Source organism: Oryzias melastigma, linkage group LG13 (genome assembly GCF_002922805.2).
Source record: "Oryzias melastigma strain HK-1 linkage group LG13, ASM292280v2, whole genome shotgun sequence".
In the NCBI taxonomy this organism is placed as follows: domain Eukaryota; kingdom Metazoa; phylum Chordata; class Actinopteri; order Beloniformes; family Adrianichthyidae; genus Oryzias; species Oryzias melastigma.
This window is the reverse complement of record NC_050524.1, coordinates 17,033,699-17,051,618: the sequence shown is the minus strand read 5'-3', so window position 1 is coordinate 17,051,618 and position 17,920 is coordinate 17,033,699. Positions and strand designations below refer to the sequence as shown.

At 38.2% G+C, this 17,920-nt stretch overlaps 2 protein-coding genes across 2 annotated transcripts in view; both read left to right on the top strand.

The window, feature by feature from the left end:
• Nucleotides 1-642: 642 nt before the first annotated feature.
• Nucleotides 643-1,744, top strand: LOC118599523 (signal peptide, CUB and EGF-like domain-containing protein 3). The gene is made up of 4 exons (XM_036214940.1): nt 643-857; nt 976-1,122; nt 1,211-1,375; nt 1,541-1,744. Exons 1-4 carry the CDS (start codon nt 812-814, stop codon nt 1,708-1,710), a joined length of 528 nt encoding a protein of 175 aa, XP_036070833.1. The 5' UTR covers nt 643-811; the 3' UTR covers nt 1,711-1,744.
• A 769-nt stretch (nt 1,745-2,513) lies between these two features.
• LOC112149313 overlaps nt 2,514-17,920 on the top strand; it is a 21,954-nt gene continuing 6,547 nt past the window's right edge. Inside the window, exons 1-20 of the mRNA XM_036214937.1 lie at nt 2,514-2,676; nt 2,832-2,940; nt 3,277-3,413; nt 4,471-4,596; nt 5,081-5,260; nt 5,902-6,126; nt 6,263-6,389; nt 6,473-6,672; nt 8,858-9,070; nt 9,616-9,761; nt 10,414-10,541; nt 10,694-10,838; nt 11,762-11,894; nt 12,674-12,832; nt 12,931-13,057; nt 13,142-13,353; nt 13,449-13,611; nt 15,351-15,439; nt 15,813-15,973; nt 17,804-17,918. Coding sequence (XP_036070830.1) covers nt 2,837-2,940; nt 3,277-3,413; nt 4,471-4,596; nt 5,081-5,260; nt 5,902-6,126; nt 6,263-6,389; nt 6,473-6,672; nt 8,858-9,070; nt 9,616-9,761; nt 10,414-10,541; nt 10,694-10,838; nt 11,762-11,894; nt 12,674-12,832; nt 12,931-13,057; nt 13,142-13,353; nt 13,449-13,611; nt 15,351-15,439; nt 15,813-15,973; nt 17,804-17,918 — 2,890 coding nt within the window. The 5' untranslated portion in view covers nt 2,514-2,676; nt 2,832-2,836. The remainder of the gene's footprint in view (nt 2,677-2,831; nt 2,941-3,276; nt 3,414-4,470; nt 4,597-5,080; nt 5,261-5,901; nt 6,127-6,262; nt 6,390-6,472; nt 6,673-8,857; nt 9,071-9,615; nt 9,762-10,413; nt 10,542-10,693; nt 10,839-11,761; nt 11,895-12,673; nt 12,833-12,930; nt 13,058-13,141; nt 13,354-13,448; nt 13,612-15,350; nt 15,440-15,812; nt 15,974-17,803; nt 17,919-17,920) is intronic.

The window sequence follows — 17,920 nt, the reverse complement described above, 5'->3', positions numbered from 1 at the left end:
AATAAGTTGCATATCTTAGATATCAGTTATAGACTACATGGAGGCAGAATAGCAGTGTAGGATAGAGCAGTGGTCCCCAATCCTTTTCAGGCCAACGACCGGCTAAAATCAGACAGTATTTTGTTGGAGTCGTCCAAATGGGCCCCAAGTTAACATCTTCAAGCTAGCAGTTTCTGAAAATCTATTTTCAAAATAAAATGCTACTGCAAGAGATTTACTTTTAAAAGTCTAAAAAACATCAGCAGATTTATTTTTACAGATGAAGAAGATGCAATGAAACAAAGTTGTTGATTTGTAGAAGTCATTTCTGATTTGAAATAATTCCATAAAGGAAACGTTACATAATTTTTTTCCAATTAAATGCCATTTTAACTCAATCCAGGCTCTGATTACGTTTCATACCAATAAGAATATTTTGTCTTAACATAAATCCTCATTCATTGTGTATTTTTTTTCAGTGCCTTTAGTAGGAACAACAGGTGTAGAGTTTCATTTCTTCTTAAATTGGATTTTTCTTTATCTTCAATAAATAAAAAAAGAAGAATTTATCGAAGCTTAACACTTTTATTTAAAATATCCTCATTGACTGATAAAAAATTGTAGTGAAAAGTTTCTTTTCTTTGTTTCTGCCCACAGGTTTGTGTGTTTGGGTGGCAGCTCTAGTCCCACTCCATCGGATGGTTCCCATGGCTACCCCTGCCCTGCCGGCTATAGCTGTCCCGTTGGCTCAACAGTTGAGGTGCCCTGTGAACCTGGCACTTACAGCCCAGCTCCTGGAGCGGGACATTGCAAGTTGTGCCTGAAAGGAAGCATGTGTCCCTCTTTAGCCACTCAGGAGCCCACAACCTGTCCAGCTGGTGAGGGTGTGACATAATCTTACCCAAAGCACCTCAGTTATTTACTAGTTTGGATATAGCAACAACTTTCTCCTGTATTTTTGTAAATTCCTGGACTTTTTATAAAAACTTTTTTTAGGGAGTTTTTGCCCTGCTGGGACAGCTCGGGCCCAGGCCTGCCCTCCAGGAACATTTAGTAACCAGACAGGTGCTCAGTCGCGCTCTGTCTGCACACCCTGTCCCCCTGGAATGTACTGTAGTTTATATGGAGCCACAACACCACAAGGTAAAGTAGAGTTTTTGCTACATTATTTTACTTTTCTTTACAATAGTGACTGTTACTCTATTTATAAGAGATATTGTCTTTCATGCAGGTCCATGTTTAGAGGGATACTTCTGCCAGGGTGGTGCAGCAGAACCAACACCTGATAGTTCTGCGGATTTTCCAAAGAATGGCCCGTGTCCTGCTGGCCACTACTGCCCAGCGGGGTGTCTGTCTCCGGTCCCATGTCCTCTAGGCAGTGTTCGCAACACTAGTGGTACGTTTAGTGCCGTAAAAATTGCATTTTTTTCCCCTTTTTGTTAGAATCAAACTGTTGTGAATGAAGCACCAGCGGCGATTTACCTAAGATATTAGTGACTTCTATTGACATTTTTTTTCCAATTTCACAACATTTCACTTAATGGATGTCTGTTGGTTATAGGTGGTGTGTCCATGGAAGACTGTTTTACCTGTCCTGCTGGCTACTACTGCTCTACAGAGGGTCTGACCAGCCCCAGTGGTCCATGCGCTGCTGGTTTCTACTGTCCTTTTGACTTCTCTTCTACTACTCCATATGCCTTCATCTGTCCTAAAGTTAGTATATCTGTGTAAACTTGATTTAAAAACAATATTTTTGCCATTTATAACAGAGTATTAGGGCCAGTTTACGAAAAAAAAACCCTTTTATTACAACTTTAAGTCATAAATTCGTTAAATTACGAGAAAAAACCCGATCTTTATGACTTTAAAAGTCATAGGCTAAATAAATTACTTTTTTTTCTTGTACGTTTACGTGTTGTAAATTTATGACTTTAAATGTTGTACATTTATAGTTTTAAAACATATACATTTATCAAAAAAATAAAAGATAAAACAAGTTTACAAGAAAGAATACATAAATTTACAGAAGAAGAGATAAATTTAAGATTTAAAAGTTGTAACTGTTAAATTACGAGAGTAAAGTAATATTTTTATGACTTCAAAGGTCATAGGCTAAATTAATGACTTTTTTCTCACACATTTACATGTTTTAAAGTTGTAAATTAATTACTTTAAATGTTGTAAATTGAGTAAATTGAGTTGTACAAGAAGTCGATCTGCTGCTGCACTTGCTGCTCACTTGTTGGACTGTAGGTTCACTTCAACTTTGATCTCATAATTACACTTTTTTGTGCTTCTAGCCTCTTAAATGTACAAGATAAAATCTGTAAATCTACGAGATTTCAAGTTGTAAATACATTTTGTCTCGTAAATTTACTATTTTAATCTTGTAATTTTACTTTTTTGGGTGGTCCTAATACTCTGTTGTAGCTGTTAATTTCCCTCACTTTGTGGTAGTTGGTGATGAATGAGATACCAGACTGGATGACACCCCTCGCATGCTTCTATTATTTTTTCTTCTGTTTTAGGGACACTTTTGTCCAGAAGGATCCGCCCTCGCCTTCCCTTGCCCCACAGGGGAGTACCAGCCAAACCCGGGATCGGAGAACTGCATCCCATGCCGACCTGGATTCTACTGTGAAGAGGCCATAGTGGGCGAGCCACAGCCCTGCCCACCGCACTCATACTGTCCTGCAGGTACGGCACAAAACTGGGTTGAAACTACAGATCTCAATAAGTAACATGCGGTGTCAGTTGTATGTAAAATATGTTCATCGAAGCTCAAACTAAACCGTATTATGCAAGTTTTACTGCTGTTGCATTCTTATTCTTATTTAATCTTCTTTTTCCAGGCACGATGGTGCCTCAGCCCTGTCCTAATGGGACCTACACTGATTCAAACCACGGAGGGTTACAGGACGAGAGTGAGTGCTTGCCCTGCCCTCCGGGGAAGTTCTGCAGGTACCCAGCATGCACTGCCCTTTTTTTCATGCATGCTGAGAGACATTCAGTACACACCCAACCAGTACTACATTAGTGGCACACAGAGAAGGCACTCTGAGGCAAACACTCATCTCTGCCTTGATTACGCTCACAATTAGAAGAAAGCATGACTGAACTACATTTAGGCACTCTGTGTTAAACAAAAGGGGAATTAGCAGCCTAATATTCATAAGGGTATTTAATGCAGATTAGGCTAAATTAGAGTTGTGTAATTACATTTCTGTTCATCTAGTAAAGCAGCCTTTGCCGTGCCATATAATTATATTGACCTAACCTCATGTGTGCTTTTTTTAGGGCTGGTAAAATCCAGGGATTTTGCGCTGCAGGGTACCTTTGTCTTTCTGGGAGCGCAGATTTCCATCCTCAGGGGCTAGTGTCAAACATGACTGTATGTCAGTGGGGTGTGCAGTGTGCCGGACCATGTCCACCAGGTAAAGAAATGTCCACACAAAAATAAATAAATAAAAGGGCCTATAGCGTGGTTTTCTTAAGTCTTTCAGAGTAAACTACATCCATTTATATTATCATATATTGCCTTTGGCACACTAAAAAACTAATTATTTATGAAATATAAGATATTTTCATGATTTTTTTTTCTTGGTCTCTTCAGCCCCGTCTTTCACTGCTTGTGAATGTCGCCCATTTCATGATGTAATCTCAGAGCTAGCTTCTGCAGCGTGATAGCGTTTCGCCAACAAAAACAATGTACAAACTTTTGTAAATATTTAGGCTATTCGCATTAGTAGCCCCAGCCATCACTACAACCAGTGCAGCATCCCATTAGCCTCCCTCAGCTGAGTGGTAAAGTTAGCGGCTGATTACTGGTAGCTGAACGGCAAAGTTTGTGGCTGATCACCTCTAGCTGAGTGGTGAAGCTAGCAGCTAAGCACCGCTAGTTGAGCAGCAAAGTGAGAAATTGATCACTGCTAGCTGGGAGGCACAGTTAGCGGCTGGCCACTGCTAGCTGAGCGGTGAAGCTAGTGGCTGATCACCGCTAGCAGAGTGGTGAAGCTAGCGGCTAAGTACTGGTAGCTGAGCGGTGAAGCTAGCAGCTGAGCACCGCTAGTTAAGTGGCGAAGTTTGTGGCTGATCACCACTATCTTCGTGGAGAAACTGTGTGTGTGTTAGCCTGGGGCAGTTCTGGCGCAGATTCTTCCTAAAAAGGGGCTGTTTTCACTTTGTGACATCACCTTGTGAGAACCTGCTCGTTTTCGTGGGTTAGGAGGGGCTGGTCCTCAAAACGCAGGTTTTTAGAGGAATATTCAGCAATGTGTGAATGGATCAAAATACCGCTTTGGGGTTCTTTATAGTGAGGAATGACCATTATAATACACTTAAAAGCTCAAAAAGTTGCATGGAATCTGCCCTTTAAAAGAAAAATTCTTGTCATTAGTTTGCTTAAATAAGTTTGAATTCATGTCATATTTCACATTATGTGTTAAATATTTAGAATAAATTATTAAAAAAATAATGTATTCTTTCTTCTAGGCTTTTTTTGCCCTGAAGGCACACAACACGCTCAGATGTGTCCTGCAAACACAATCAGAAGCTCCCCTGGAGGTGTGAGCCTACTGGACTGCTCACCATGCCCACCTCAGTACTGGTGTAAGCCTGGTACGTGCGGGCGCTAAAGGAGCTTTTTATGACGACTATGTAAAGATAAAAGTGCTGGAAAGAAAAAAGAAATATAATGATTACACTTTGATTTTGAAAAGAAAGGAAAAGTAAGAAATAAAAAAGTAGATTTTGATCCTTTTGAAGCAGCGTTAAGCTTTTTATCTTTGTTGTTGATAACTGTGCACCATGTGCTGCAATGCTGATACCTGCGGGGTTGCATGTGCGTGAGATTAAACAGTCTGCTGAGTATTAGAAAGAAGCTCAAGATTCGCGCCAACTTTAACTGAAATCTTGCTCAATAAATGTTAACATGATAGAAATGTAGCCGGTGGCAACGCTTGATGAGCCTTACAGAACATCAATACGGCTTTAAAGAAAACTAATCTGCTGACAATGACGGGTGGAACAAAAAGAAAAAAAAAAGCATGAGCCAAGCACGAACCCCCAAAAAACTCTTTTTCCACTATTTTTGGTTTTGCAGGCGACCCGCTCTTTCATCTGTGTCCTGCTGGTCATTACTGTGACGGTCTGCCTGGCAGCGACTTTAATGGAAGTAGTGGACCCAGGCCGTGTCCACTGTATACTTATCGAGTTTTTCCAGGAGCTGGCAGCAAGGGTGACTGCCTGCCATGTCCCCCCGGTTCAAACTGTAACAGCACAGGTCTGACCCACGGATTCTTTCATAGAGCACTTATTAAAACTTTACCTCAAAAATAGTCATTTAAAGAAAAAAATTGCCCATTTTTCCCACTTCAGAAAAAAAAAAAAAAAAAATCTATTTTCAGTGAGTAGCATCTACACACCAGGGAGAAGTACAGTAATGAAGTGCAAAATACACCCTTCTATTTATCTTCTTGTGGCTTTTAATTTACACTTTTAGCTTATACTCATTTAAAGCAAATTGTCTGTACTCATTTCCATATATATGCTTTTCATCATACTTCTGCTTTAGCCAGTCCCCGAGATAGAAGTGGCAAAAATGCATCCCTTATATGAAAGCATTGAATTAAAAAGTCATTACCCAAGGCCACAGAAAGTGTGGAGTAAAAAAGCAAAAGTTCTTTCTCATTCCCACTCATGAATACTTAATGGGCTCAGATTGAGCTGGATTGTTGTTTCAGCTAACTCGTAATACCCAGTAGAGGGTTACCCTACATACTCCCCCTCCACATTCTTTGTATTTGCAGAAAGACTCTTTACGAACAATAAATATTGAAGAGCTATTTTAGAAAGCTGTAGCCGTCTGCTACTATTATCCAGATACATGCTTCAAAAAATGCAGTTTTTCTTTCCTTTTTTTAGGCTTTACAAACTACTCCAGCACTCCCTGCCCACCCGGCTTCTGGTGCAGTGGGTCTGGACCCCCTATTCTGTGCCCAGCGGGAACCAAAAGGCCGCTTCCAGGAGCTGCCACCCCCGATCACTGCGAACCCTGTGAGGGGGGAACTTTCTGTCCAGATCCTCGCGTAACAGGAAAGCCAAACGTAGAAGGGATTCCCTGTAGAGCTGCTTACCAATGTCCTGCTGGTAGGTCAAACTAACAAAAATAGTTTCCGGCAAATCTGATTGTATATTGAATGAATTATTCCTCGTGATCACTCTCCCTCTCTTTTAACTCCGTGAGACTGCTGCTATAATGATTTCTTTCTTTTTTGTCCTTCAGGGGCAGCTTTAGAGAAGCCGTGCAGAGCCGGCTCATACTGTGGACCTCAGACTGCTGAGCCCCAGATCTGTCCAGAAGGCTACATTTGCCCTGAAGGATCCTTTTCATATAATAACCCCAAACAAATGTCAATGCACACTTCAAAATCATAGAGTTTAACATTTTAACAACTAGGGGTAAGGTTAAGAACTGTGTTTTTATGTTTCACAGGTGTCCTTTTCCATACTACTGCCCAGCTAACAGCTCCTTCATGAGGTCCTGTGAAGGAGGCTCCATGCCTGTCCACATCGTCGGGCTCAGAGGGTCCAAAAGCAGCTGCTGTCGGTTGTGTGACGAAGGCTTCTATAGAATCCACCTCTCGCCAAATCTGCAATGCCTTCCATGTCCACTAGGATATTATTGCCCTGCAGGTGATGTACTGAGCTATAGGGGTCTGCAATCTTTAAAGTATGACTGTCAATGTTAACGTGTGCGATTATTTAAAAAAAATGAACATGTTAATATTTATTAATGCTACTTAATTAAACTTCGCAAAGCAACCATCTTCGGCTTCACGTCGGATGGTTCAGGCTGCCATGGCGTGTGTTAATCTTTAATGATGACCACTTCGTAGGGCATTATTACGCCTCTAAATAAATATTCTATAGATTTTTAGTACTTTATTCCTGTTTTTTTCAGTTCAGATCGCTTTTTCACAAAAGGGGAACTATTTGATACATAATGTGGCCTTTTAGCGTGGTAACACAACAAGGCGTGGATGAGCTGGCACTGACCTCCACTGCAGAAGCAAAGGAAAGTGATACATACTCTGATCGTCATGATAGGTTAAAGAGTGACCAAACAGGGAAGTTGGAGGCTGGCTCCATCCTCAGCCGAAATTTTAGAATCCAGTCAGAGGGGTGGGGCTGGGGAACAGGACTGTTATCATTACTGGAGCTGCAGATCATGACGTTGGACTTGTGCAATGTCCTGGGACTGTCATTGGTTTGACCAATTACAAAATTCAACTGTTATACCTTGTTTCAATCTGTAGGGGGCAGCACACAGGTGGTTTTTTTTTGACTATTTTCAAGATTACTTTATGAATTCCACAGGGGGAAATTCTTGGAAAGAATCAAACAAGTTTATTTTAATTTGTAAAAAAAATGGCAATGACCAGCAGACAGCACTTTTAAAGCCCAATTTATAGAGGTCAATAGACAAAAAAATTTGATTTAGGGTTTGTTCAGAGAGAAAGTTCACCTCGCTCTTACTGCTCGTTTTTGTCCATAAATAAAGAGTCTCCAGTGTTTTAATGCTTTGGATGTTTTCCAAGTCTATGATAAAGTGAACTCATATTGACGATAAATTGTTTACATAAAATGTGACACTTGTAACACTTTCAATTACACACGTCAGAGTAGTTTTCTCTTATTGCTTTTTATTGTTTCCTTTATTTACATACTGCTTAAAGAACAAAAAAAATTTGTTTGTGCTGCCCTTCAATGACTTTGAGCCCCTGCCCCTCAAAAATCCTGTGTGCGTCCCTGCCCAGCAGCCAATCAGAATCGAATATTTACCTGGACCTTTGTATAAGTTAATTTAAAGTGTAAAAACATAATATTTGTTTCTTATATCAGCATCTTTGTTTCCTTGGAGTAATGCTGTCAACATAAAAGTCTTTAGAGTTCTTCTTATCTTACTGTTGATGTGTTTTGTACACATAGTTTACGCTTCTGGGTTAAAATGTGTTAAATTAAAAAAATTCAGGCGGAAGGAAAAAAATTATCTCTTGCCTGTTTTTGTTCAAAAGCTGCATATTGTTGAATTAAATTCACCTGGTAAAACATTGAGAATAATCATGATTGATCACAACCCAAAAGTGTGATTAATCTGAATAATTTTTTAATCAATTGACAGCACTAATTTAAAGCTAAAAGAGCTATTTGTTTTACCGACCAACACCTAGCGAAAGCTGCAAAGTAAAAAACAACAACAAAAAAACCCACTATGTTTTTGTTGGCAAAACACAATAAACAAATATAAAATTTTGATTTTAAATGTTTATTAAAATGTAATTTTTTTCTTTTTTTACAGCACCACATACAAGTTTCTTTTAAAATAAAATACAGAGTCAAATAAGATCCTTCTGCAGCAGCAGATTTGCTAGAATTTAAAATGCAAGAAAGACAATGTTCCTATTTTACTGCAAACTATAAACATGACAACACTTGTATAAAATCAAATTTAAAAATCAAAATCTTTATATATAAATTTAATTCTATGGTTAAAGATATTTGCCTCCGAGCAGCAACTGGACATTGTTGTGCAGAAGAAGATAAAAAATATGTGCTCTAAGCCTATTTTAAAAATAAAAAACACTCTGTAGATTAAATTGTTAGTCATTATTTCCTCAGTTAAAAATCTAAGCATAAATAGCTAAACAAATCTAGTATTTGCACAAAGAATTTGCATTTTTCTTCAAAGCCAAAATGTCTCAATAAAGGGATAAAAGGATAAAAGAGCCACATATGGCTCCAAATCCTCAGGTCTTAACTATGCATTCACAGAATTACTTGTATTTCAAACAAATCACTTTACATTTTACTGCAACAGGTACAGGCAGCTACAAAAATACGCCCTGTCCTCTGGGGTACGTTTGCCCCATGGGTTCAACACAACCAGTCCCTTGCCCGCCTGGCACCTTTGGTAACATCACTCACGGGGAGAAGACAGAGGACTGTCACCCATGTCCAGCTAACACCTTCAACCATCGTCCTGCTCAGAAAGCTTGTTTTCCCTGTGGGAGCTCTTCCACCTCACCAGCAGGTAAAACGCTCCATAATCTATTGCTTTTTTGCTTGTTGTGTGTTTCAATGTTAACTTTTTGTGATGCACAAAAAACACAAAACATTTCAAATAAATTGTTTCATAATTTTATGACCCTCATATATGTATTTTGACCATGTTTGCATTAAAATTGATGCCAAATTAAAACAGATTTAATGAATCCCCAAAGGTAAATTAAAACGTTGCAATACTTTATTTAAGTCATGATCAGTCATTGTACAGAGCTGCTGTATAATTATTGCTGTGGGCAGGAGTGACCTCCTTTTATAGAGCAGAAAAAGAGAAACTCAAGCATTAAAAATGGTCTCAGCCATTATCTGCTCTGTACTGCATTAATTATACACTTGATGCTTGATAGCTACATTATATAATGCTGTACAGTCCTGTCTGGTGGGAAGTTTTTTGTTTTTCAATTTTTTAATAAATGCTGTTCACAATAAAAACATCAAAAGTGTAAAATCTACTCTGCATTAAAAAGCAAATGTCAAATGTTGACAAATGTTTCTATGTGTGCGCTTCCACAGGCTCTTCTTCCTGTACCTGCCTTGGTAAAAACCGAGCTTTCCATTACTCTGACGGATCCTGTTTGTGCAGAACTGGTTTCATTTTCTACAACGAGCTGGATTTCAAAAGCTCTTTATCAGACAGTGAACTGGACTGTCAGCCGGAGGTCAGTGAAACAACATTTTTACTTGTTCATGCAAATGCAATCAGTCCAACAAAGGCAATAATTGGTTTTAGATTATTTTTTCATCTTTGATCAAAATCCCATCACAGTTAGAGATTATTCAAGTCCCACTCCAACTATATTTTTTTATGTAAAATTGTTCCCAGTGATCTTTTTATTATGATTGTACAGTGATTGTATATTTTTTAAGACATATTTTCTGCACAGTGGCAGTAGCTCATTAAAATACAATTCCGGTTAATTCCCGTTAATGTTATGTAGTGCTTGTAAGAGGCTGTAAGCTAGTAGAAGAGCATGTAAACAGAACAGCAAAATCATAATCAAAATTCCACTGGAAACAATTTTAAAATAGATCAAAAGATGATTGGAGAGGGATTTTTATTTATCTTTAAAATCGCTAAATTTAAATAACTATGTTTCACAACAGATGGAATGGCTCAGTACTCAGTACTGGTTTAATGTCATAATTTACTTTGTAGTTTTCCACAGTTTTTGTTTTTGTTTGATAGTGTTGTGAGTAACTCCTCAGAGCCGGAGGGTGTTTGAAACTCAGCTTCTATGTGATGCAACAAACAGCAACACTTGTGTTTGAAGCATCTTGAAGTGTAAGAAGTGTCTATGTGTGTGTGGACAGGTGAACAGACGATGTTCAACAGGAGAGGTGCGTTTGGCATCATCCAGAGACTGTGTCTCTCCCTCACTTCACTCATGTAACGTTACCTGTGGAAAACATGGAGGCACTCTGGATGTGGAAATGGGCATGTGAGTTTCTTTTTTTTGTCAATCAAATCCCCTCAAATTAATTACTGGTTTTAAAGTTACAATAAAACCAGCTGACTGGCCACTCAGTTTGTGCATCCGTTTAAGCTAAAATACCTCCTGCTGTTTTGTGTTTTATCTCAACGGGACTCAAGCTGCCGTTGTGAGCAATATGTGTCTGCAGAGGAGCTTTGCAACACTTCCTGCCTCTCCAGACTGCCTCAGCTTTCCGCCCAGCTTTCACCAGATGGAGACATTCTGCTCAGCCTCAAAGAAAGAGACAGCATGCTGTGGACTAAGGTGAGGAAAAACTGACAAGAATCACCGACGGGCTGATGACCAGCTCCACCTGAATGCACACGGACTGGCCCAGTAAATTATTTAGCATGATCCTGTACAATCCTGTTATTTACTAGACATGTCTGCATGACTAAAAGAGACATTTGAAAGCTGCTACTACCAGATAAAAAAATGAACAATACAGCATCAGCAACCAGACTTTTGGTTCCACATAAATGGATTTGTTAGTGAAAAACTTGGCACAGCATTTACAAGAATGGGCTACTTTAAGAAATATAATGAAGCTGCAGATTTAGGGATTTTTTTTTCCTTTTTTTGCACAAGGTTATGAGTTTTGCATTATGATCACTTCTTGTGTCACAAATCTTATAATACATCTTTTTGTCTAATGGACTAAAGTTTCTTTTTGTGACATTTATCTGTTTTAGTTTTTTTTATCATTCATCTTGAACACTTTGTATGCATTTGTTTTGTTTTCAACTTCAACCACCCAAATATGACCTGGTACCTTTCTGGAGTTTTTTTCATAAAAAAAAAAAAAATCTAGCCTCATATACATTTTTAAGTTAAAGTTGAAATCAGATGTTGTTACTCCTGAGATTTTTTATTTTTTAAGAATTAAAACTCAACAGTTGCTTATCCCACATACTAAAATTAAATGGTAAAATCTTCCAAAATATATAAGGACTAAATCCTTTTTTACTTCATTCATCGAAATTTGGTTTTAGATATCTTAAATGCCTGTTATTTAACATCTTAGCATAATTTGGTAGTTTTTTTTTTCATTTTAAGGTTTAGAATTTAAAAAATCCTTTTAGTGCCACATTTGCTCATTGTTTGAACCTGTAATGCTGGTTCTGCTCTGGCGAGCTGTTGTAATGTTCCACTTCTTATAAGCTTTTTTTTTTTTTTTTTTTTTCCAGAGAGTAATCAGTGTTTTAGGTCCAGACATCCATACAAAGGTTTCTGGAAAAACGCATCTGGTCCAGTTTGACTCTGACGGAGTGTTTGGTTGGATTCCCTCACAGAAGGATGTTGTCAATCAGTTTCTGTCAGGTGACTAAATGTGTCCCTATAGCTGTTTTTATATGGCTGGGTATCGTCAATAATTTCTAAAATGTATTCTATTCACCACAGCCTGGATCAATTTGAATCAGATTTTTTTCAATTCTTTCAATCCTCTCAATTCAGTTAAATTTATTTTGAGTTTACACATTTAGACAAATTTGTTGAGAAATACATTAATAATCTAAATATGTGTTTTGAAGATATTCATATTAATCTGATACAGTTCAGATACAGTAAAATGTATTAGTGAAATAATAATGAGATTGTTAATACTATACAGTGTTACGTGGATTCTCAAACGGAGAATTGTTTTGCCTCTCCTGGAGACCCTTTCAGTTTGGCCACTAGGTGGCGATCTTGCTGTAGTATTACACCTAATTCCAGAAGAAGAAAGTAAACAATAGTGCTTTAGACCACAAATGGTTACTTCAAAACATATTTCCTTAGAAGAGTTTGGAGAAATTCATCCCTGTGAGTATATAAGATGTTCGTTTAGTCCACAATGAATGTTTAGGTTGACGAAGCGTTAGCATTAGCCGTCCTATGGGAAATCCCATTATACATTATCATCAAGCTAGCTGACTTTAGCATTATGCGTTAGATTGATCTCTACTTTTATGGATTTATCTATTAAGCTCAGATCGATTTTATCAAACCAGCCTTAGTTTTTTTTTTTTTTTTTTCCTAATTTCTCCACTCATATTTATTCAGATGTGATTTAGAGCTGCTGGATGTAACAAGTTAGCACAAACTAATGTCTTTTTTAGAGCCTTTTGAAACCCTAAGATCCAGAAAAAGGAGATATGCAGATGATGTTGATGTTGATGATGATGGCGCTCTGACCACTCTGCCAAGAATCCCCAATCCCATTGTCTGCCTTTCCTCTGGTGACATGCTCATTTTCCATCTTACCATCAATCACACCGGTAACTAAAACATTTCTATAAATCCATAAACTAGTTTCAAGAAAACATCACTAAAACTTTGGTTTTAGCATCAACTCCCTATGACTCTACTTTTTTAGACCGCCGTCTTAGCCACTTCCCAGTTTATCAAAAAGACCACCTGTTCAACAGTAACCCAAACTGGGACTTTGGCACCTTCAGACATCTGCAGATACTCATGAAGCAGACCAACTTCAACTCTTCATGGTACTGAAGAACTTCACATGCTGTAATTCCTAAATGACTTTTTGTACCAATGATTTCTCCTTTCCTTTTGGTTCCTGTCCTCAGGTTCGCTCATGTGTTTTCTGAGGCAGGGAAGTATGTGTTTGTGGACAGCGCAGTGCCTCAGAGGAGTATGGTGGTGGTTGTCAGTGACGAGGGGACAGAGTGTGACCCCAGGGCTACTGCGTTTCAACCTATGACCCCTGCTCACCTGGTCAGATATGGCGTTGTCAAACACCACCGGCTCAACCTTCTGCCTGACTGGGGGCTGATTTTGGGTACTTATTTTTTGCCTATCAACCATGTTGTTTTGTTCAGAAGTATTAATGTTTGAAATGTTTGCTCTCTCCTTCTGACTCGTGACTGGCTAAAGCTGTCCTGTGTCTGCTGCTGGTTGTGGTTGTTGTGCTGACCATAACAGTGCTGGTTTTGCAGCCAGACAAAACAAAGCTCGTCCCACAGTGGAGGTCAAAGCCGAAGTGGCGAAGCCTTGGAGAGCCCTTCTGTCCGGTGGAGTGTGTTTGCAGTAAAGAAAGGTGTGTTATCTGTTTGCAGAGGCATTCTGCAGATTGTTTACAAAGAGATGGTTAATAGATGCAATGTTATGCTTTCAAGGTTTTTCTGCAGTACCTTAACTATTCATAAGGTCATAACAGCCCAGATTTGTTCCAGTTACAAACATAACATTGGCTTTGTTTCACTGAAATGGGTATTCTTTGATTGTTTCCTAACCTTAGAGCCAGGACAGACAGCCGGTAGATATCTGGGAATATTTTGTTTTGGCTGAAAACAAAATACGGTATATATTTTATAACGAAAGGCGTCAACCTGGCAACGTTTTAACCCTTATCAGCACTGCTACACTCACCGTTTGCCATTTCAGTAAATCTCCTCACAAGCAGCATAGATCACTGCATCGTGACATGAGCATCTTTTGTGTCGCCTTTCAACTTTTATTTTTACCTTTTTTTTTTTAAATCATTTGAGTTCAGCAAGTCTTTGCAAATAGGGAAGCTGTATTTCTGTGATAAAAGCAGGACTGGTAATTAGTTAGTTGTCAGTTTTTGAACAAATTGACAACACAGTTGACTTGCTGGAGACTAAAAGCATTGTTAGAAGTCTATTTATAGCATTACTGAATTTAATGGCAGCATCAGCTTTTTCTCACAGTCTTGCATAACATACTAGAACCTTGATTTTAAAGGAGCTTCAACACAAAGTTCCTGAAGTAAATTGACCAAACTTCTGAACTTAATACAATGCAGTCCTCGGTTTCTATTTTGTTTAAAAAAAACAGTTTATTAACTCAGTCAAATTTTTAAATGTGCCTTACTATTAGGCAAAACATTGTTTATTCATGAATTAGATTTAACGAAAGGGAGGTTTTAATGATTAATCAACATAATTGATTCATTTATTTATATTTTATTTATATTAATCTCACGGAAGGTATCAATCAACCTATACTGTTGTATGCCGTCATCATTTCAAAAGGATTTATTGTTGTTTATTCTTGTTTACTTGTTTGTACTCATATTTAATTTACACTTGATGCAAGAAAATCAAGGAATGTGGAAAACTTAACCTGCACTGTTCAGTATCCGGTATTTAACTCTCAGTTACACTGGTTGAATTTTTGATTAAAGATATCCTGGATCCATTTTAGGTTTGTGAATCGGATCGTTAAAATGAACCAATATCAACTATGAATCATTTCAGCAAACAAAAATTATTACATGAATTAGATAGCTGATAAAATGACTCGTTACACCCCTAGGATTGGTTTGGTTTTACCTTGGGCTCACACTGCATCTGGTCCGACTGCGGTGCGGATGTCAGTCTTTACGTAACTTGAAAAGTGCGACAGACGCTCATACTGAATCCAGTCAAGTCTGGCCTCCTAACCTAAACAGTAAATCATGTGAAATCAAGTGCATTAGGTACATAAAAAAATATATATAATTTCAGCTTTACTCGCTGTTTTCAACGTGATTTAAACATTACGCCATTGTGACAACCAACCTTGATCTCCCTACTTCATTCAAATATGTAAATTTAAGCCTATTTAAGACAAAAACATTAACACAAGTTCCATGCTTACCCCATTGTATGAAGATTGATGCAGCTCTGGCATCCATACCAGAGTCAGACCAGATGCAGTGTGAGCCAGGAACACAATGTAAACCCATTACAAACTTAAAATGTTATATTAAAAGCCAACGGGTCCCACAATACCACTCCATAAAGGTTGTTAGGAAGCTTTATCTTTTTCCAGCACAGTCATCCAAAGCCCAGCTGGCATCCTTGGCACCAGAGGGGTTGGAGAGGGAGCAGAAGCTGAGGAACCAGCTGTTTCAAAGGGTGGTAAGCTCATGTGTGGCATCATAAACCGTAGTTTGGGTAATGGACTTCAACATATTTGCAATAGCATGTTTTTAGTCTGTAAGTCACCTTTTTTTTGCAGTGTTAACGTGGATTGATGGGGAGTTTGAATGCCTGTTCCTCTAGTCATTATGAAATAATCAAAAATGACTTGCAGTTAACGGCCTATTTGAGTCTGTCTAATGACAAAAAATAGCTAATATTGCACTCTAATGACTTTGTGCATGTTATAATTTTAGATTGTGACAGACTGCCGGATTGATGTGGAGACAAATTATGAAAGGTCTTCATTTGAATCATGAGTAATGTCCCTGAGAATATCTCCTGGTAATTGGTATTTACTGCTCTCATTTAGGTGGTGTGTCTGGTTGCTGCGATCTGGAGGAGTTCAATGTGAAAACTCTTTATGACAAACTGGAAGATCAAAATCTCCACATAGCTTCTCAGCTGGCTCGGCACCGCAAAGACATGCAGGAATTTTACAGAAATATCTGCGAACACGCTGAATCACTGAAGGTGAAACTTATTCCTATAAGATAATTACTTAGTAAAAATGGGTAATGAACAGATATTAAAAATACTAGTTTTTGTCGGATTGTATTAAAATTTCTTTCTAAGCTACACATTTTATTTCTATTTATATCACATTCAAATAAAAAGTTAATGAATTGAACTGAATCAAAATGTCGTGTAGCATTTTTCGAATAACTAATGCTACCAATTGACTGCTATCCTAATAAATCTATTTCTTACTGTTAAAATATTAAAATTTTGCAAAACTGAATCTTTAAAGTTCCACTCCAACCACCTCTTTAAATTGTTCCCAGTGTTTTTTTTAATTATTATTATGATTATGCCGTATTTAGGTAAACAAAAAAAACTGTTGTTTTCTTAGACATATTTTTCTTAAATTTTAATCTTTTATTATTTTATATATGACCTCCATCTTGAGAAAAATGCCAGAAGAACATGTTAAAAACACCAGAAACATGATTTTTATTGGAGTGGGTCTTTACTGACATGTACACTGCTCAAAAAATAAAGGGAACACTACAGAAACTCATCCTATACCTGAATTAATAAAATTTTCTTTTTAATGCTTTATTCTTTATAAAGTTGCATTTGCTGACAACACAACCACTCAAAAAGTATTAATAGAAATTAATTTATTAATCTATGAATGTCTGGATGTGGAATCATACTCAAAATCAAAGTGGCTGTTCCTACTTCGATGTAATGTTTTTGAAACAAGTCAAAATGAGAATCAATAGTGTGTCTGGCCAGCATCTCCATGTGCTTGTATGACTTCCCTGCAACACCTGGGTATGCTTCTGATGAAGGGGATCTCCTCCCACACCTGGACCAAAGCATCCACCAACTCCAGGACAGTCTATGGTGCAACCTAGTGTTGGTAGATGGACCGAGACATGATGTCCCAGATGAGCTCAACTGGATTCAGGTCTGGGGAACAGGCCGGCCGGTCCATTCCATCAATACTTTTGTCTAGAAGAAAGTGCTGACACACTCCAGACACATGAGGTCTAGCATTGTTTTGCATTAAGAAGAACTCAGAGAAAACCGCACCAGCATATGGTCTCATGAGGGGTCTGAGAATCTCGTCTCGGTATCTAATGGCAGACAAGCTGCCTCTGATGAGCGCACATCCAAAGAAATGCCACCCCAAACCATTACTGACCCACTGCCAAACTGGTCATGTTGATCAATGTTGCAGGGAGCAGAGTGTTCTCCACGGTGTCTCTGGACTCTGTCATGTCTGTCACATGTGCTTGGTGTAAACCTGCATCTGTGAAAAAGACAGGGCGCTAGTGGCGAATTTGCAAATGTTGGTGCTCTCAAGCAAATGTCAAAGGCCTTGCAAGGTGTTGGGCTAAAAACACAACTCCCTCCTGTGGACTTCGGGCACACTGTCGGCATTCAGAAGTCACCAAAACATCAGCCAGAAGGCATATGGACAGACAAATTATCTGTGGTTGCTACTTGCAAAACCACTCCTTTATTGTCTTGCTGATCGCCTATTATTCTCGCTCGCTCAAAAACAGGAATTGATTGTCATTTAGTGTCACTTCCTAATTGGACAGTTTGATTACACAGAAGTTTGACTGACTTGGAGTAACATATAGTTGTTTCAGTGCTCCCTTTTATTCTTTTGAGCAGTGTATTGAAAATAGCAGGTCAACAATGGAACTAGTGGAAAAAGGATTAATTTGTTAATAACACATTGTGAATCAATGTATCTGATTAAACCCTTTTGCAAAAAGTTTTGGTAAATTCAAATACAACAAAGAACCCAATTTTGAATATTTTAAAATTTATATCATTTTTCAGAATGTCTTAGAGAATATGGACAGTAAAAAACTGAGTCTCCTTAAAGAAATTTTGGTGGATAAGACAGTGAAGGATAAATCGTCTCATAGCTGTGTTGAAGACCATGCTTCTCAAGGT

What these genes read in the sequence shown, in the direction of transcription:
- LOC118599523 (XM_036214940.1), top strand. Translation starts at nt 812, where the DNA reads ATGTGTCCCTCTTTAGCCACTCAGGAGCCCACAACCTGTCCAGCTG. An exon ending in GCCCACAACCTGTCCAGCTG is followed by an intron (nt 858 to 975) that starts GTGAGGGTGTGA and finishes AACTTTTTTTAG; the next exon opens with GGAGTTTTTGCCCTGCTGGG. An exon ending in CAGTGTTCGCAACACTAGTG is followed by an intron (nt 1,376 to 1,540) that starts GTACGTTTAGTG and finishes TGTTGGTTATAG; the next exon opens with GTGGTGTGTCCATGGAAGAC.